The 21,049-nt window shown below is 46.2% G+C and overlaps 1 protein-coding gene across 2 annotated transcripts in view; it reads right to left on the bottom strand.

Annotated features, from left to right (window-relative positions):
* pudp (pseudouridine 5'-phosphatase) overlaps positions 1 to 20,618 on the bottom strand; it is a 51,548-nt gene extending 30,930 nt beyond the window's left edge. Inside the window, exons 1-4 of one of the 2 annotated variants that reach the window (XM_052059318.1) lie at positions 20,497 to 20,618; positions 19,352 to 19,570; positions 18,982 to 19,211; positions 11,141 to 11,336 (exon numbers count right to left, since the gene is read on the bottom strand). In XM_052059318.1, coding sequence (XP_051915278.1) covers positions 11,160 to 11,336; positions 18,982 to 19,211; positions 19,352 to 19,570; positions 20,497 to 20,566 — 696 coding nt within the window. In that variant the 5' untranslated portion in view covers positions 20,567 to 20,618 and the 3' untranslated portion in view covers positions 11,141 to 11,159. Of the gene's footprint in view, positions 1 to 11,140; positions 11,337 to 18,981; positions 19,212 to 19,351; positions 19,571 to 20,496 lie in introns of those variants that run through there. The other variant, XM_052059319.1, reaches the window with a different exon arrangement.
* Positions 20,619 to 21,049: the final 431 nt, after the last annotated feature.

Below are 21,049 nucleotides of genomic sequence, written 5' to 3'. Positions count from 1 at the left end.
CTCTTTGTCAAAGCGAGAGGCGTTTTCATTTTTGAATGGTCCGTACCGCAGAATTGCCACCATTTTCAGTTCTTAGATCCTTTTACCCCATTTGAACTGATTATTACCCCATTTGCAGTCCAAGATAGTTCTTCATTTTGTGTTGCTCATGAAAAATAAAAAATGTCATATAGTACAAAGCACAAAAACGTAGTTCTTCTCATAATGGTGGCGTGTTCTCGTCGTGCCTGCGTGGGTTTTCTCCGGGTGCTCCGGTTTCCTCCCACTTTCCAAAAACATGCACGGCAGGCTGATTGAACACTCTAAATTGTCCCGCGGTGTTTTTTTCCAGCAACGCAGTGTCGCAGTTTGACAATCGCCGCCATTGTTGTTTTGATCCCGCGTTAAAGTAATCTCGCGTGACGAGATTTCCGTTCTCGCGAGGCGAGATTGCCGAGATCGGCCTTCAACCTTGCGGAAAGCCGACGATTGCCAAGTTGTGTAACGTTAAAACAAGAGTTGCGATTCATTTTTACGATAAGTTTTGCGATGATAAGTTGACTTTGAGAAAGCCTTGTATCATTGGAAGCAGAGTAAAGAGAGGAGAATTTATGAACTCAAAGAATGGATGAAATAAAAACGTATTTCTCAGCAAATCTTTCATTCATTCATTCATTCATCTTCCGAGCCGCTTGATCCTCACTCGGGTCGCGGGGGGTGCTGGAGCCTATCCCAGCTGTCTCCGGGCAGTAGGCGGGGGACACCCTGAATTGGTTGCCAGCCAATCGCAGGGCACACAGAGACGAACAACCATCCACGCTCACACTCACACCTAGGGACAATTTAGAGTGTTCAATCAGCCTGCCACGCATGTTTTTGGAATGTGGGAGGAAACCGGAGCACCCGGAGAAAACCCACGCAGGCCCGGGGAGAACATGCAAACTCCACACAGGGAGGCCGGAGCTGGAATCGAACCCGGTACCTCTGCAATGTTAGGTCGACACGCAAACCACCGGGCCACCCGTTCCATAACTCAAAACCTTCATTCATTCATTCATTCATTCATCTTCCAAGCCGCTTGATCCTCACTAGGGTCGCGGGGGGTGCTGGAGCCCATCCCAGCTGTCTTCGGGCAGTAGGCGGGGGACACCCTGAATTGGTTGCCAGCCAATCGCAGGGCACACAGAGACAAACAACCATCCACGCTCACATTCACACCTAGGGACAATTTAGAGCGTCCAATCAGCCTGCCAAGCATGTTTTCGGAATGTGGGAGGAAACCGGAGCACCCGGAGAAAACCCACGCAGGCCCGTGGAGAACATGCAAACTCCACACAGGGAGGCCGGAGCTCTGCACTGTGAAGCCGACGTGCTAACCACTGGACTACCGGGCCGCCCCTCAGCAAATGTTGTATGCCTGAATTATTTACATTTGTTTGCAGCATTTGTTTATAAGAAAAAAAAATCCATTATCAATAGTGTTGTTGTTTGTGTTACCATCATATGCAATTGAAGAAGTAGACCATTTCAGAATTCGGAATTTGGGACTCTCTCAATGCATAATGGGACTCATCCTTTTCTGATCAGCGAGTCCCCGGGACTCGCAGGGCTAAAACTTATCAAATTATCACCGTCTCTGTGTGCCCTACGATTGGCGGGCGACCCGTTCAGGGTGTGCCCCAAAGACAGCTGGCACAGGCTCCAGCACGCTCGCTACCCCGGTGAGGATAAAGCGGATTAGAAAATGGATGGCTGGATCGAGCAAAGTGAAAAGTATTGCAGAAACTTTCCTTCCCGTGTTCTCTCTCCCCTCCCACGCATCTTTACAATCACCCCGTGGTAATGAAATCAGTTGTAGCGAGCACAAAACCAATAGCGTCACGAGTGGAAGGCAGGATAAAGAATTACAAGGACATTAAAAATGAAGGTCGGGAGTCAATTCAACAGACCTGTACAGGCTGAAATTCAAAATCACACTGCATTATTCATGTTTGGCGGGGGTAATTTTAGCACACAGAAGCTCGTTTCTTGAGCTGGAATGGATGCGTGTTCAAAACGCAATGTACGAAAATTGTGTCAGGGGCGCTGGAGAAATGCCCTCGGGGTATCTGTTGAGCTCCTTACTCCGACATCGATGCACGGGATGTGAATTAAGCAGGTGAAATGGCGTCTTGAGAGACATATCAGTGACCTAATTTAAGAGTTTTTCGTTTTTTTAAGGACCCGTCGTTCGGACGGTTTTTCATTTGACTTGTAAGCAGAGACTCGAGATACAAGCGCCGTCGGGTCGCAGTGAAACTCGAGGCGTCTCACGACAAGCAGCAGTTTGGCGATTCTTCAAAAGAAAGGCTTTCGGCTGCCACTCCCGGTTAAGGCTTAGTGACAGCAAATGAAACCTAAAACAAAAGAGTTTATGCGGGTATTTCAAAACAATGACTTTTTACCTGGGCGGCCCGGTAGTCCAGTGGTTAGCACGTCGGCTTCACAGTGCAGGGGTACCGGGTTCGATTCCAGATCCGGCCTCCCTGTGTTGAGTTTGTATGTTCTCCCCGGGCCTGTGTGGCTTTTCTCCGGGTACTCCGGTTTCCTCCCACATTCCAAAAGCATTCATGGCAGGCTGATTGAACGCTCCAAATTGTCCCGTGGTGTGAGCGCCAATGGTTGTTTGTCTCCATGTTCCCTGCGATTGGCTGGTAACCGATTCCGGGTGTCCCCCGCCTGCTACCCGAAGATGGCCGAGAACGTCTCCACCCCACCCCCGCGACCCTTGTGAGGATAAAGCGGTTTGGAAAATGGATAGATGGATGTTCAGAATAATTTGAACGCTCATTAGTCGGCTGGTTCCTCCGAATTTTACTCATCGCCCAATTTTGGTAAACAGCACTCTCTCATAAATGGAATCCAAACATGAGCTCAAGAGAATGTGTGCAGGATGCTCAAAAGGCACTGCGGCGTCTTATCTCAAGTTGTGAAAATGTGGCGCGGACATCGTTATCTCCGGAAAATCCCTTCTTGGTTTAAGAACCTTATCCAGTATATAAAAAGCATCCGCGGCAACTTTTTACAGAAAGTTTGACAATTCCACAAAAGACTGTTTGTTGATATGCAAAAAAAAAAAACGAGCTTTTACTTCTGGCGTTAAGAAGAGTGATATCTGGAGGACTTTGCTCAAGTGACCGAAGAGAGAAGATGCAAAGCCAGTGATGTGACTTTCGTCACCAATTGCTTCAGAGGAGTTCCCGGCTGTAATAAAGACGATACATTTTTAATCCCTCATTTACGTCTGTAAGGTGATAACCTCCCAGTCCCCACAGAAAGAAAAAAAAATGAAAAAGAGAGACATCCCTTTCATAAAAAAAACGCGTCTTCTGACGGGGGCACAAAAGGACAACTTATGGGAATGTAAAGGAAGAGACCCGTCTTTGTTATCTGATCTTATCTTGTCTAATTCATTTATAGGCAGGGAGACTAGTCTGGTAGACCCCTCCACCCCATACCGCCTCCATCCTCAAAAAAAAACTATTCCCATCTGAAAAAGAGGTCACGCACACAATGCCGTGGGGTGACCGGGCTTTTTCCGACTTTGCCTTTAAGAAGAGTGTCTGAGTGCTGATAAAAAGTGGATATAAGAAAAAAAAAAAACTTGACGTTGAAGATGAATGCGTCCCCCAACCAATCCTGGCTATCAGTCCTACGCACACGCGAGGACAAGGGCCTGGGAAACATGTCAGGGTTGCTATCTCTGCCGCGCCACAACCCTCAGCTGCCCTTCTTGCAGTCAGGCAGAGTTAAGTTGGGGATAAAGGAGTCGATCGGTCGACCTCGGAATGCCAATTTTGTTTGGGGGGGGGAAGGGAGAGGCGCTTTTAACATGTAGCCTCAAGACGAGGTGCTGCGGGGGCATGCACTTGTGGCCACTTTCAAAAGAGCTGACACAAAGAAAAGCTTGTGCCCTCAGCTGGAAACCATTCCACCATATACCCAGGCAAGCATCGATAGTCATTAAAAAAAAACGGTCCTCCTCCGACTCGCTGCTGTTAAACGGCCGTTGGAGGTTGCGCTTTCATTTACGACAGAAATTTGTATTTTGGGTTTAGCGCTTACCATAAAGCTTTATTTGTTATGCGGGGGGACACACACAAAAAATCAGATCATTCAAAAATGAAGCGGTTCAGCGCGGGAATCGAGATGAACTTCTGGCGTGCTCTTTGGATTTTTTGTTTTGTTTTGGATGTAATCTTTGGATAAATGAACAAATTGTCAATAGGGCCATCTATTAATCGTCATCTGCTTATTTGAGGTTGGGTGGTGTGGGCAGCAACCGAAGCAAGGGAAGCGCAGACTACCCTCTCCCCAAATACTTCATTCGGCTCTTCCAGGAGGATCCTGATGCGTTTCCTAAGCCAGCCGGGAGTCGCGTGTCTGCAACACCTCACCCGAGAGTTGCCCACCAACAGATGCCCGCGCCACCTCATCTGACTCCTGTCAAAGTGGAGGAGCAGTGACTACTCAGACCTCCTCCCGGACGACCGCGTTTCTTCCCCTATCTCTGAGGGAGAGTCCGGACCCCCTGCAGGGAAAACTCATTTCAGCCGCTGGGATCAGCGGCCTTGTTTTTTTTCGGTCACGACTCACAGCAGGTGACCATAAGTGAGGGGAGGAACACAGATCAAAAGGTTAATCAAAAGCTTTGCCTTTCAGGCCAGTTTCTTCTCTGGCCATAACGGATTCATACAAATTGGACATCGCCGGAGACCAGATGCTGCCCTAAGTGAAGGAGATAAAGTTGTTATATATATATATATATATATATAGGCCCGGTAGTCCAGTGGTTAGCACGTGGGCTTCACAGTGCAGAGGTACCGGGTTCAATTCCAGCTGCGGCCTCCCTGTGTGGAGTTTGCATGTTCTCCCCGGGCCTGCGTGGGTTTTCTCCGGGTGCTCCGGTTTCCTCCCACATTCCAAAAACATGCGTGGCAGGCTGATTGAACACTCTAAATTGTCCCTAGGTTGTGAGTGTGAGCGCGGATGGTTGTTCGTCTATGTGTGCCCTGCGATTGGCTGGCAACCGATTCAGGGTGTCCCCCGCCTACTGCCCGAAGACAGCTGAGATAGGCTCCAGCACCCCCCGCGACCCTAGTGAGGATCAAGCGGCTCGGAAGATGAATGAATGAATGTATATATGCTTGGTTGAAGAACAATTTCAGTCCATAACTGTTTGGGTCTGTTGTCCATCGACAACAGAAAATGTTGGGTTACCTCCATGGAGATCTCCACAACACAAATTGAAATGCAGACTCTTCAGGAAAGGATTTGAATGACTGGGAAGCGGTTCTCATAAACAACTGACTTTCAATTCCAATGTAGAACAACCATGAACGGCCTTCACAAACTACATAACGTTTTTGTGGTTCACGATGACATATCGTGCTGCGTCTTGAACCTGGGCGAGACGTCGCACTACAAGTCAAGTCAAGTCAAGAGTATTTCTAGAGCACTTTCAAACAGCCATCGCTGCATACAAAGTGCTGTACATGGAGCGATTTAACATACGCAATAAACAGTAAGACAAATCGGTAATAAAGGCGGTAGAAAGCACCAAGCAGTAAAATCAAGAACAAATCGGTAAACGACCGCATCCTCCCCAACGGATGTGCATGTGTGTTCTTTCTATGTTCACAAAAGGCAAAAAAAAAAAACATGGAGCGATTTAACATACACAATAAACAGTAAGACGAATCGGTAATAAAGGCGGTAGAAAGCACCAAGTAGTAAAATCAAGAACAGATCGGTAAACGACCGCTTCCTCCCCAACGGAGGCACGATGTGCATGTGTGTTCTTTCTATGTTCACAAAAGGCAAAAAAAAAAAAAAGGAGCGATTTAACATACACAATAAACAGTAAGACAAATCGGTAATAAAGGCGGTAGAAAGCACCAAGCAGTAAAATCAAGAACAAATCGGTAAACGACCGCTTCCTCCCCAACGGAGGCACGATGTGCATGTGTGTTCTTTCTATGTTCACAAAAGGCAAAAAAAAAAAAAGGAGCGATTTAACATACACAATAAACAGTAAGACGAATCGGTAATAAAGGCGGTAGAAAGCACCAAGTAGTAAAATCAAGAACAGATCGGTAAACGACCGCTTCCTCCCCAACGGAGGCACGATGTGCATGTGTGTTCTTTCTATGTTCACAAAAGGCAAAAAAAAAAAAAAGGAGCGATTTAACATACACAATAAACAGTAAGACAAATCGGTAATAAAGGCGGTAGAAAGCACCAAGCAGTAAAATCAAGAACAAATCGGTAAACGACCGCATCCTCCCCAACGGAGGCACGATGTGCATGTGTGTTCTTTCTATGTTCACAAAAGGCAAAAAAAAAAAAAGGAGCGATTTAACATACACAATAAACAGTAAGACAAATCGGTAATAAAGGCGGTAGAAAGCACCAAGCAGTAAAATCAAGAACAAATCGGTAAACGACCGCTTCCTCCCCAACGGAGGCACGATGTGCACGTGTGTTCTTTCTATGTTCACAAAAGGCAAAAAAAAAACATGGAGCGATTTAACATACACAATAAACAGTAAAACGCATCGGTAATAAAGGCGGTAGAAAGCACCAAGCAGTAAAATCAAGAACAAATCGGTAAACGACCGCTTCCTCCCCAACGGAGGCACGATGTGCATGTGTGTTCTTTCTATGTTCACACAATAAACAGTAAAACGCATCGGTAATAAAGGCGGTAGAAAGCACCAAGCAGTAACATCAAGAACAAATCGGTAAACGACCGCATCCTCCCCAACGGATGTGCAAGTGTGTTCTTTCTATGTTCACAAAAGGCAAAAAAAAATAAAAAAGGACCACTCCTGGATAGTAGGGAGAGGGCGAAATGGACTGTCAACTCAATAAGATCTTGAGGTGACAAATTTGTATCATGACATCCATCCATCGCATTCTCTGAAACGCTTTTCCTCAGGAGGGTCGCGGGCGTGCCCTGAATTGTATACCCTGAATTGGTGACCATTCAAAAGCTACGTCAGGGGTCTCGTCCTCATCCACATAACCGGTTCCACACTATCATGGATTTTTACACCAGAAGATCAAAAACCATATCCTGGAGATAAATACAACGACGATGCAATGAGGCCACGTCTTGACTCCAAGCTTCCAAAATTAGACCTCCATTAAAGTCTGAAATCACTCCCACATACTCTGGCCAAGATGTGTGATGCTAGCAGGAAAAGATAAAAGACCAATATAACAGTCCCAAAAAAAAAATAATAATAAGACAGATACGTGCGATGTCTTGGTATGTCGGTTTTGCGAGCAGCGAATGAGGTGGAAAAAGCAGCCGAGACGATGAGCGGCTCCTCGGGGGATTAAAGGTTGAAAAGAGGGATGGAAGTGCAGCGAAATTCTATTTCGGCACCGCGGCCCCTGGAAGCTCCTCCTGGAGCGGGCCGAGCTGTAAAAGCCCGCTTAGATCGCGGGGGCTGGCCGGACAAGCAGAGATGAAAGGCTGAGGACAAATTGGGAGTCTCTTTACTGGATTACACCGAAGACGGGAGTTGTGTTTTGGGCATTTCAATAAGGCCGTTTCAAGTCGGTGTCGAAGAGTCGGGCAGACCGCATTACAGCCTGAGGTGGAACTGCAGACTTGTGCCAAGGTCGAAAGCTCTCATGCAAATAAGTTGGGACATTTTTACGGCGGAATCAAAGGAGGAATCGCACTTGTCTTGAAAGAATGCTCAGTAAACGCTGTCACCGAGCTAAAACGCTTCAGTAATGAGGAAGCGCAAAATTGATGGAGACATAACGGTACAATCGATTTCACGGCAACCCCACTTGCAAAGGCGATGGCCCCCCATTTATGGCTGTGAGCACTACAGAGACGACATCCAAGTATTCGGAATGGACATTTATAACACCGCAGTTTCCTTATAGACGCCACCGACATACATTGGACACCACCAAAATAGCCCGTCCCCCCTTTGCCCTTGACAACTTAATTGCGCAACTAAGTAAGATCTTCTTTTCCAAGATGGCGCCCGAGTAGGCAGCCTTTGGCAAGTGCTCTTCAAGAGCCTTGCTTTTTTTGTTCTTTTTTGCTGTTTTTGTCTTTTGTTTTGTCACATGTTGTTTGTTGTTTCATTGTGTGGACCTGATATGGACTGTTTTCAGCGCTTTTTGGCCACGACATTCGTCAAAGGAGCAGTATCTGTGCTTGGTGGTTGCGCCTTCTCGGCAGCACGCCTGTACCAGCACAGATTTTGATTGGGAGGAATGTCGGCGCCATTGACCGTCGGCGCTGGACAGACCTGGGGCGCTTGTGTTTTTTGCGCCAGTAATGGGCAGCATTTTTCACAACCCCGATTTGTTCAGTGGCTATGTCGGCGCTGTTGGACAGTTGGCGTTGGTGCGGCTGGATGGATGGCCGCTGACGTTGAGGATGAGGAGAGAGGAGCGTTGGCGAAGAGCGCCGATGCATATTTGGAACCGTGAGTCGCCGCTTGGAATTGAAGTGGATTTCCATGGGACAGGAGAAGTGAACCAATCTCTTTTTTCGTCAATGGATGCTACAGCTTCTTGTTGACTTTGAAACTTAGCTTGTAGCCGACGTGTGCACATTTTGAGCATGACGTCTCTGATCCACTGGTTAAAGGACACTTTGATTCTCTCCTCTTTCATCTCAAACCGCTTCAAACAACAAAGCGTGTGACGGAAAAGTGGTTAGGACTGCACGACTGTCCGTGTTTTATGTTATGTGTTGTGTTTATTATTTTACTTTATGTTAACTGTTTTGTAAAGCGCTTTGTTACAGCTGCCGCTGTTGTGAAAGCGCTATATAAATCAGCATGTATTGTATTGTATTGTATTGTAAGATGCCGCTTCTCAAAAGCTAGCTTAGAAGCTCTCGGCTAAGGTGTGCGTCCAACAAAATTCAGTGTAGCTCCGCTAAACTTTGGCTTTGTGGCTGAACTGTGAATATAAGCCCGGCAGCGCCTAAGCTAACATCAGCCTTCATGGGCCCCTATAACTCAGTGTGGGAGGAGCTATGAAAATCAACAACGGGCGTTACGCTAGTTTTGCAAAATTCAGAACCGCTTGTTCACAGACACATTTTTCCAAATAAACAGTTTACCAAAGATTGACTTGGTTTAATTTGGCGTTTGCGTAAGTGGGTAGAGGCCCCCACCCAACTAGTTGAATACAAGCAACTCAAAAACAACGGTCATTTTTCAAGAACGTCTAACTCCAGGACTTGACTTAAGGGACCAGAAGGCGAGCTGACATTGTCGTGCCGGGCCACTGACTATAACGGGGCTGTGGATTGGATTAGTTATTCATTCATTCATTCATCTTCCGTACCGCTTGATCCTCACTAGGGTCGCGGGGGGTGCTGGAGCCCATCCCAGCTGTCTTCGGGCAGTAGGCGGGGGACACCCTGAATCGGTTGCCAGCCAATCGCAGGGCACACAGAGACGAACAACCATCCACGCTCACACTCACACCTAGGGACAATTTAGAGCGTTCAATCAGCCTGCCATGCATATTTTTTTGGGAATGTGGGAGGAAACCGGAGCACCCGGAGAAAACCCACGCAGGCCCGGGGAGAACATGCAAACTCCACACAGGGAGGCCGGAGCTGGAATCGAACCCGGTACCTCTGCACTGTGAAGCCGACGTGCTAACCACTGGACTACCGGGCCGCCTGGATTAGTTATGTGTCATGTATTTATGGCAAAATAAGTCGATCCCTCTTTGGGTATGGATTACCTCGTCTGAATAAACACTTGATAACCTTGAATCTGATATTTTGAGGAGTAATGTCATTGGGAGTAAAAATGAGGCTAAGCCACTATAAGGCACTTTGGAGTATAAGTCAAGTCAAGTCAACAGTATTTATAGAGCACTTTCGAACAGCCATCGCTGTATACAAAGTGCTGTACATAAACAGTAAGACAAATCGGTAATAAAGGCGGTAGAAAGCACCAAGCAGTAAAATCAAGAACAAATCGGTAAACGACCGCTTCCTCCCCAACGGAGGCACGATGTGCATGTGTGTTCTTTCTATGTTCACAAAAGGCAAAAAAAAAAAACATGGAGCGATTTAACATACACAATAAACAGTAAGACGAATCGGTAATAAAGGCGGTAGAAAGCACCAAACAGTAAAACCAAGAACAAATCTAAGTCATGCTGAGTCGAATGCCAAAGAATACAAGTGAGTTTTGAGGAGGGCTTTGAAGTTGGGCAGCGAGGAGGCTTGCCGAATGTTCAGTGGGAGGTCATTCCAGAGAGAGGGACCAGAAACAGAAAAGGCTCGATCCCCTCTGAGCCTCAGTTTAGCTCTTGGTACCTCTAACAAAGACTGGTCCACAGACCTGAGGCGCCGGGCAGGTGTGTCGGGGCGGATGAGCTCAGAGAGGTAAGGTGGCGCGAGATTATTCAGAGATTTGAAAACAAAGAGGAGGATCTTGAAAATAACTCTAAAATGAATGGGGAGCCAGTGAAGGGATGCCAGAGTGGGAGTTATATGCTCCCTCTTACGAGTACCAGTCAAGAGGCGAGCAGGGGCATTCTGGACCAGCTGAAGGCGCTTAATGGAGGACTGGCTGACTCCAAAGTACAAGGCATTGCAGTAATCCAGCCGGGATGTGACAAAGGCGTGAATTACTGTCTCAAAGTGTTCATGGGAGAGGAGAGGTTTTATTTTGGCCAGCTGTCTAAGGTGAAAGAAGAAGGTGCACCCCCCAATGAATGGCATATTTTAAAACTGTTTTCATATCAAGCGCGGCGCATTATAAGGCGCATAGAATGGACGCGACAATAGCGGTTGTGGTTGCGTTATGCGTCCACTAAATGGAGCTACGCTAAAAGGATATACGATACAACTTTATTTATTTCAAGTCTTCACAACTGCTGCAGCTGTAGCAAATTAAAATACTATAACCAAGAAATTTGAATATTGATCCTAGTATCAGCCACATCAGATTATAAGGCGCGCTGTTGGCTTTTGAGGATATGGAATGCTTTTGGGCGCGCATTATAGTGCAGAAAATACGGTGCTTAAAATCAGAGCTGTCTCACTTGACAAAATAAAACTGATAGTGCCACATTAGACATGATGAGACTTTTTTTTTGCGGGGGGGGGGGGGGGGGGGGGGGTCTGAGATTCAGCTAAATGCTGGTAGGCCAAAGAGCTGTGGTTCGAATTCCTCCATGCTCCTCAGCTTCAGCGTGGCCTCCCGTGTCAGGGCGGAGTCCAAGTTCTCATCCGGAATCATCACCACCTGCATGCCCGCAGCCAAGGCCGCCCTCACACCATTGGGAGCGTCCTCGAATACCAAGCACTGTGTGGGGGTGGGGATAGGGGGGGGGGACAAGATGGAGGACAACAAAATGATACGATTCCATAAGTCTGCCTATTAGGCAGACGGTAAAGCTGAGAGCAAAAACAAAGGCAGGGAAATGGGACACAGAGGCACCGTTTCCATTTCCAATCTGATGAGCTTGACATTTCTCACAAGAGTGCCGTTGACCTCGGGGAGGCGGTCGACCCATTAAAACTGCAATTTGAAGGAAGGTGCCCCCACCAGCCCGACTCCATTGGCTTTGTTTACATTTGCATAGACGGCATGAAAACTCATCGGAGTCATCGTGGGCACTTGGAGAGCCATGGACAAGGACGTTAAAATGCTTGCTACTATCTCCGTAACGGTGATGCAATGGAATTTCACTTTTAAATGCATGCTTTTGAAGAGTTGTATGAGTTTTACTATTTATTGCCAGTGCAGTTTGCATGTTGCGCAATTCATTTCGAAGGGATCTCGGATCTGTATTGTTCATCCAACAACAATGCGGCTCTTTGGTTTTGCCTTTCCACATGTATATTTGTGTCGGCAAAAAGAGATTTCACACAGGAGAGATGCCAATTATGGGCAGAGCGACACTGTATGGGGGCGATGCTTGCATCAGCATTCAAACTGCCTGAACTTTGCCACACTGTATCAACCACGAGAATAACGTAACGCAGAAGATTGTAACGTCATAACCTGGCAAAATTTTGAATGAACAGTGAAAAAAAAAAGTCTGGGCCATTTGTGTCATTTTGACAAAATACTCAAATACTCAAGACTCAAATATATTTCCAGAAGCAATAATATACCGTATTTTCCACACTATAAGGTGCTTTGGAGTATAAGGTGTACCTTCGATGAATGGCTTATTTTAAAATGGTTTTCATATATAGGGCGCAGCGCATTATAAGGCGCATTGAATAAAAGCTACAATAGTGGCTGCGGTTGCGTGATGCATCCACTAGATGGAGCTACATAAAAAGGGAATACAATACAATACAGCTTTATTTATGCAGAGATCTCACAACCGCTGCAGCTGTAACAAAGCGCTTTACAGAACATTTCAAATACTACTTGCAAGATATCAGAATATTAATCCATATGTATTCTACGATCTACGTTCCAACCCTCATCTATGGTCACGAGCTATGGGTCGTGACCGAAAGAACGAGATCCCGGTTACAAGCGGCCGAAATGAGTTTTCTCCGCAGGGTGTCCGGGCTTTCCCTTAGAGATAAGGTGAGAAGCTTGGTCATCCTGGAGGGGCTCAGAGTCGAGCCGCTTCTCCTCCATATCGAGAGGAGCCAGATGAGGTGGCTTGGGCATCTGATTCGGATGCCTCCTGAGCGCCTCCCCGGTGAGGTGTTCCGGTCATGCCCCACCGGGACGAGACCCAGAGGAAGACCCAGGACACGATGGAGAGACTATGTCACCCAGCTTGCCTGGGAACGACTCGGGATCCCCCGGGAAGAGCTAGACGAAGTAGCTAGGGAGAGGGAAGTCTGGGGTTCCCTGCTAAAGCTGTTGCCCCAGCGACCCGCCCCCGGATAAGCGGTACATGATGGATGGATGGATGAATCCATATGTAACGCGCATTGGATTATAAAGTGCACCGTCGGCTTTCGAGAAAATGAAATGCTTTTAGGTGCGCCTTATAATACGGAAAATACGGTAATCAGAATGTGCCCTTTAATGTACATTGCGGGTCAACACATTTTTTTCACAACACCTCTCAGGATGAAGTGAGCTCTTTCAAATGGACAGATGATCTACATGATGTTGTATAGCCGTGAATACAATCAACACAAAGCGCTTCTAAAAACGGCCACGCTCGCCGGTGCAGAAAATATTGCCGTTATCGACCCCGAGATTGCGCGGCTGACAAACCGTGAAACCTTAACGAGCTGACGTCTACGTCTGCGTTAAGGCACATAAATCACCACCCTGTCTGTTGGGTTTGAGACTGAAGAAAACATGACGCGCATCAAGAGTGTAGCGCGAGCAGCGGCGGGTGAGTAAGTGGCGGTGACAGATTCTCCGCAACATTCCTCGCCACGATCTTAAAGCCGTGGGGAAGGCTCACGCAAGGAGTGTGCAACATATGCAGAGGCCACCAATTATCGACCATGTTAATGAGAGGCTGGACAAAGAGGGAGCCAATCGTTTATATCAGAGGTGGGAGGAAGTCATTATGTGCAAGTCATAAGCAAGGCTCATGTCTTAACCGTCCCGGGTTTCAACAAAGTCTCACTTTATCGTGGCAAAAATCAAGCAAGTGCAAGTGACACTGTTATATTTCATGCAACCCCCCTCCCCCACCCCAAACGCATATCAAAAACATTCACAGGACGTTTTTTTTCCCCCCATTATCCTCTTTGCGATATCACTGAGATATAGCCCAGTCTGTCCTTGAGTGACGCAGAGATTATTTGTCACATGTGGCCTTGACTCAGCATGACTTAGATTTGTTCTTGATTTTACTGCTTGGTGCTTTCTACCGCCTTTATTACCGATTCGTCTTGCTGTTTATTGTGCATGTTAAATCGCTCCATGTACAGCACTTTGTATGCACCGATGGCTGTTTGAAAGTGCTCTAGAAATACTGTTGACTTGACTTGACTTGACTCCTAGTCAACCTGAGATGTGACCTTAAGATTTTGCTAACCCAGGAGTCGGCAACCCAAAATGTTGAAAAGAGCCATATCGGACCAGAAAAATCCAAAAATAAATATGTCTGGAGGCCCAAAAAATGTAAAGCCTTATATAAGCCTTACAATGATCAAGCGGCTCGGAAGATGAATGAATGAATGATTAAATGTTTTTTTCTCAAGTCAACAGTATTTCTCGAGCACTTTCAAACAGCCATCGGTGCATACAAATTGCTGTACATGGAGCATAATTAACATATCCAACAAACAGTAAAAGCAAATCAAATAACAACGACGGTTTTCCCTGCAGTGCATCCTGTAGAGCAGGGCGGGGCCCAAACTTTTTTGACGGAAGATCGACTTTTCGATCAACCAACTTCCCACGATAGACCCAAAAGAAAAGTTTTTATCCTAATTGGTCCTGATTTGAACAACTCAATTACGACCGCGTTCCCAGCGTGAAGGCCTTTTTGATGAATGACAGGAGCGGAACTAGCTTGGCTCCATTCTGTGTCGATGTGAAAGTGAACTTGCTCTTACGTTTCATTAATCGTACTCAGACGTCCGAGTGCACCCGTCATCAACGCTGCGCCTTTGTGTTTGGAGAGAAGTCTCTATTCTTCTGAGGGGAAGGGGAAGAGAGTGTACGGTACTTTTTTTGCTTTCTATTCTCTGACTGAAAGAGCGGCGCTTGCACAACATCTGCGAGGCCGCTGAGGTGCAGCACTTGGTGAGAGCTGCGGCTTGGGGGGGGGGGGGGGGGGGGGTTCTCTGTGCTGCACCTGCCCGCTTTTGCATATATGAAATCACAGTGTGAAACGTTGCCTGTCTGTATTTGAGGAGCGTGTGACAATATCTCGATATTTTGTCTTCCGATCCATTATTGATAAGCCTCCGCCAAAGCATCGAGATTTTAAATGAATATAAGGCCGCTTGAAGGCGCATCAGTGAAAAATGGATGAAAAACAGAAAATGGGACGTTTCATGTATTTCGGATATTTTCATCTGCCACAAGTTGCGTGAACCGGAAAGACACTTCAATCCGAAGAGATATTCATCTGACGCTGAAATTAAAAATTTAGTGGTTTGTTTTGTTTCAAAAATCAGACATGTGGCTACCATAAAAAAAAAAAAACACCAAAAAAACATGTTCGTTGGAAATGTTTCTTGACTCAAAAATTGTGACTGTTTAGGAAATATTCATTCATTCATTCATTCATCTTCCGTACCGCTTGATCCTCACTAGGGTCGCGGGGGGTGCTGGAGCCTATCCCAGCTGTCTCCGGGCAGTAGGCGGGGGACACCCTGAACCGGTTGCCAGCCAATCACAGGGCACACAGAGACGAACAACCATCCACGCTCACACTCACACCTAGGGACAATTTAGAGTGTTCAACCAGCCTGCCACGCATGTTTTTGGAATGTGGGAGGAAACCGGAGCACCCGGAGAAAACCCACGCAGGCCCGGGGAGAACATGCAAACTCCACACAGGGAGGCCGGAGCTGGAATCGAACCCGGTACCTCTGCACTGTGAAGCCGACGTGCTAACCACTGGACTACCGGGCCGCCGCAATTGGTACTTGCCCATCCAATAATAATAATAATAATTCTTGACAAAACAGCGATTAAACCACCAATAAACATTTTCCATGCTAAAAGTGGACATGCTAGCAGTGGTACTTACAGTGGTATTTATTTGGCCATTGGATATGCCACAGGTGTCAAACTCGAGGCCCTGGGGTCAGATTTGGCCCGCCACATCATTTTATGTGGCCCGCGAAAGCAGATCATGTGTGTCAACTTCCATGATCCTTTCTAAAATCTGTACCGAAATGTCAAATTGTCAAGGTGTCATAAATAACTGAGCTTTTGCAATAATTATCTGACCCCGTTTGCACTCACTTGAACAATAACAAACTACAAACAAATCGTTGACTGAGTTGACAAAACTTCATCAATTTGTTGTGTACAAGTGTGATGATTAAACATTAAGGGAAGATGTAACTCCAAAGAGGCCCCTGACAAAAATGAGTTTGACACCCCTGGCATATGCGTTTTATTTATGTTTTGCATTTTACTGGTTCATCTATTTAAAATAAATCGAGAAAATAGCCCAGAAAATTGCCATCAATTGATGTCATCTTATGAGGGAAATACTCCATTTACATACGAGATGCACACAGTATAGTAAATGTATCGCTTCTGCCCTTAGTTTGTACCAAGTATCAAGCCAACACTTCCTTTCTCGGACAACGTAATACTTTTTGCAAAATCCAATAAGGTTGCCCTGCCCACCTTTGCTCTCTCATGCTCAGGCACACACACACACACACACGCACACACACACACTACACTTCTTTTTGTCGGATAGCCTGAGCCGCGGAGTGACGCATCATCATTTATTATTCCACTGAACACTCAGTCGATTCCCCCTCTGTGCTGCGGTTTCATATCTCATCAAGAAAAATGCCAGCCCAAACCACGGCTGCCTGCAGATAAAAAAAAAAAAAAGAATCAGGTGTGCAGTGCCACGGGCAGACCTATTAGTGGGAAGAAATCCTTTCAAGTGAATGAAGAAGGAGAAGGGCCTCGAGCGTGGAGCTGCCAAATGCCTCAAATGTACCTGTTCAATTACCCCAAAAATGACGGGATGATGAGAAGAACGCCATCATCTTTTCCTTCACACACGCCATCCGTGTACAGTATTTAGTAGTATTTGCTGCCTAAAGAGAGATCACTGGAAGTCAAGTGGAGCCCCCCACCCCCCCTTTCTGCAGTCAGTTTCTGAAAATATATCTTAACCGGCCCATGAACTCAAGTCATGCATCTTCTAGAAGCCGAATCAGCTGTTTTACGGCACAACGGGCACTAACAGTTCAGAGAGACAAGAGAGTAAATAAATAAGTCAATAAGGCCTGTGTGGGTTTTCTCCGGGTGCTCCGGTTTCCTCCCACATTCCAAAAATATGCATGGCAGGCTGATTGGACACTCTGAATTGTCCCTAGGTGTGAGTGTGAGCGTGGATGGTTGTTCGTCTCTGTGTGCCCTGTGATTGGCTGGCAACCGATTCAGGGTGTCCCCCGCCTACTGCCCGGAGACAGCTGGGATAGGCTCCAGCACCCCCCGCGACCCTAGTGAGGATCAAGCGGTTAGGAAGATGAATGAATGAATGAATAAATAAAGCACGCCATGTATCATTTTCTTTCCGCGACATAAATATGCATCGCAAGCAGCAGCCAATCATAACCCCAATGTCCTGCCTGGAACTGGGATTCATAAGACGTAATGTCTCAGTAAAACAATATATGCGTGCGTCTGTGTGGCGCACCAGAAGGGGCAACATTCATTCATTCATTCATTCATCTTCCGAGCCGCTTGATCCTCACTAGGGTCGCGGGGGGTGCTGGAGCCTATCCCAGCTGTCTCCGGGCAGTAGGCGGGGGACACCCTGAATCGGTTGCCAGCCAATCGCAGGGCACACAGAGACGAACAACGATCCGCGCTCACACTCACACCTAGGGACAATTTAGAGTGTTCAATCAGCCTGCCACGCATGTTTTTGGAATGTGGGAGGAAACCGGAGCACCCGGAGAAAACCCACGCAGGCCCGGGGAGAACATGCAAACTCCACACAGGGAGGCCGGAGCTGGAATCGAACCCGGTACCTCTGCACTGTTAGGTCGACACGCAAACCACCGGGCCACCCGTTCCATAACTCAAAACCTTCATTCATTCATTCATTCATCTTCCAAGCCGCTTGATCCTCACTAGGGTCGCGGGGGGGTGCTGGAGCCCATCCCAGCCGCCTCCGGGCAGTAGGCGGGGGACACCCTGAATCGGTTGCCAGCCAATCGCAGGGCACACATAGACGAACAACCATTCGCACTCACACTCACACCTAGGGACAATTTAGAGTGTTCAATCAGCCTGCCACGCATATTTTTGGAATGTGGGAGGAAACCGGAGCACCCGGAGAAAACCCACGCAGGCCCGGGGAGAACATGCAAACTCCACACAGGGAGGCCGGAGCTGGAATCGAACCCGGCACCTCTGCACTATGAAGCCGACGTGCTAACCACTGGACTACCGGGCCGCCCCCGGGGCAACATTCAGTTGATGCAATATGCCCCCCCCCCAAAAAAAAAAATAAAAACACTGTTACAGTTAATTCTTGTGTTTTCATCAAGTACAATATTAGGAAATGCTTTCTTTCCACTATTAAAAATACACATGACGATATTTTGTGTTTTGGGGGGGAGAAAGGCTGGAACCAATTAAAGGCACTTCCATTCATTTCAATGGGAAAAGATGATTTGTGATACATGTGTTTTGACTTTGACAAGCATTGTCGTTGCGATTGGCTGGCAACCGATTCAGGGTGTCCCCCGCCAAATGCCCGAAGACAGCTGGGATAGGCTCCAGCGCCCCCCGCGACCCTAGTGAGGATCAAGTGGCTCGGAAGATGAATGAATGAAAGTATTGTCGTCACAGAGCAAATAGAACTCGTATGTCAAGGTACTAGTGATTAACTTCCTACAGGCTACTTCAAAAAAGGCCATGGTACAATAAATGCGTGACGCCCTTTAAAAATCTCAGTCAAGACCTAAGTACCTTAGCAGTTTTTAAATTAGCAACATCAATCATAAAAATGCGTGTTTCAAAATGAATAGGTATTAAGAGTCCATTGATCCTTCACCTAAAAGGGCTTCAAAGCAGCGTCTTAAAAGCCAAAAACCAATTGGCCTGAGACACATGCGCGGGTGTATCTCACTGGCACCACAACAGCCAGTCTCAAAATATGAGGAAAGGACTTTTTTTTTTTCCTTTTCTCGTGTCTCCCATACGGGGTATTATTTTTTCCCCCCAGTACTTTTGTTTGTCATCATTTTAAAACTGATCACATACTATTCCATGAAAATCTGCCGATCACGAATCGGCGGTCGATCAATCGGCGCACCCCGAGATTAAATATTGCAAAATAAATACTCACAGTATCTGGAGAAGCCGCAGGATTGAATCTGCTCGCACAGACCAGAAAGGAGTCAGGTCGGGGTTTGGAATTCTTCACCTCGGGGTCGTCTCCCAGGACAATGTGGTCGAACAAGGCGAAGAAATCTTTGTGCTGGCTCGTCTTCAAGTTGAACGTGACGCCTGCTGAGCTGGTCGCTACGGCGATAGGGATACCATGGTTCTTCAAATGGTTCACCAGCCTCTCCACACCTTTTCAGGACAAAAGTCATCTCATCATTGCAAGTGGTAAAATATTCTGAGACAACATGACAATGTAATGAGAGAACAGACCGACGCCTGTGAAAAGTGTAATCGATCACTCAAGCATTTATTTGCAGTGTTGTGCAGACCTGGCATGAGTTTGGCCGAAGGAAATATCCTCTCCTGTATTTCTCTGGTTTCGGTAAGGAGTTCTTCTGCCGTAATAGGAAGATCCAGAGTGTCTCGGATTGTTTTAGCTGCATCCAAAGCCTTTGCACCCATCACTTTGGCCTTCACTTCCCATGTGTATTTCTTTCCAAAGCGGTCACACACTTCCTGGAAGGACACCGAGTACAGTCGCTCGGTGTCTGAAATGAAAACACATGAAGGGAAAATTTTATACTTTGAACTAAATGCATGAAAACAAATACGATGAAACAAGTGCAGATTTACGCTTATGTCCAGCGACCTCCAAAATCATCGCTTTTCAGGAGATCCCCCCACCCCCCAAAAATGGCCTGTTTGTTCAATTATTAACATTGCGTCGTGGAAGAATGCAAGATATTTACAAGTCAATAATTTGGAGAAATAACATCCTCACGTATGGACTGACCAATAATACCAACGTGTGGCGGGGAAAAAATGGAAAATTGTGACAGGAGTTGCTGGCATGACACTGGTGATGTGCTACATGTAAAACACAATGTTGAATGATCATAACAAATAGCATTCATAACACGTTTAATATCAAACAAAAAGCAAATAATTAAAATACATAATCATAAGAACTGTGGTACATCTAAAAACAACTAGGTAATATTTAAAAAATAATAATAATCAAACTTAATCACACAAAATGAGCATGCTAATCAAGGCTTTTCTAGAAATGCAGGTGGACCTTTGGTACATACACATTCATAAAAGCTAGTCTTGAAAACATTTTTCATAAACTATGTAACAGCCTATGATTGCACAACAGGGAAAAAAAGCTAATTCGTTCATTTGAATGGATCGAATCCCACGCCAGTTCACCCTCAATTAGGAGCTTTTGACTTCCCGATTAAGTAGCTTTTTAGAAATGTTCCCGGTGCACTCATCCATTAACTCAAGTAAAAACGTCATTCGTATTAAGTTGACCAAAAGTTACCAACTGTTTTCACTACAACATGGAGCAGGACACGTAAATGCTTCCAAATAAGTGACTCTTACAACGCCGAAAGTTCGTTTTTGTATTATTTTTTTCGTGCGGTTTCTAAAATAACTCCCCAGTATGTGAAGGAGTTTTGCAGGGTACCTAATAACAATCCATCCATGTCGAATATGACATGGCTCACAGGTTTGTAGACGATGCCTGACATCGACATGGTTGGACCTTGGAATTCTACTTCCGTGTTGGAGTGAGGCGTAAACGTAAGCAGAATTACGGCGAGCGAGAGGCGCCAAAACTCAATCAGCGTTTACTATGACGAACACACATGGAAACAATATTCGACAGGAAAATAAATTGAAACATTTGCAGTGTAATAATAGCAATTGAACTGTACATACTTGTTTGCGTTATTCAAATGCAGGAATATAATTTCTGGATGAGCGACTGTTCTCCGACAATAATTCACAACAGTGTAGAGACGTTGGTTGCAAATGGAGGCTCATCGAGTGAGGAAAAATGTGGCTGAATAGAGATGTTGAAGAATCACCTGTGTTAGGGATCGTCAACAAGTTACATCTAGACACCTCGTCTCTGTCTACAAATTCTGTCCATAAAGATTATGAACAGAGTCATATTCTACAGTGTAGAGACGTTGGTTGCAAATGGAGGCTCATAGAGTGAGGAAAAATGTGGCTGA

The sequence above is a fragment of the Hippocampus zosterae genome, chromosome 2 (assembly GCF_025434085.1).
Source record: "Hippocampus zosterae strain Florida chromosome 2, ASM2543408v3, whole genome shotgun sequence".
In the NCBI taxonomy this organism is placed as follows: Eukaryota; Metazoa; Chordata; class Actinopteri; order Syngnathiformes; family Syngnathidae; genus Hippocampus; species Hippocampus zosterae.
The sequence above is the reverse complement of the archived record's forward strand: the minus strand, read 5'-3'. Positions and strand labels throughout refer to the sequence as shown.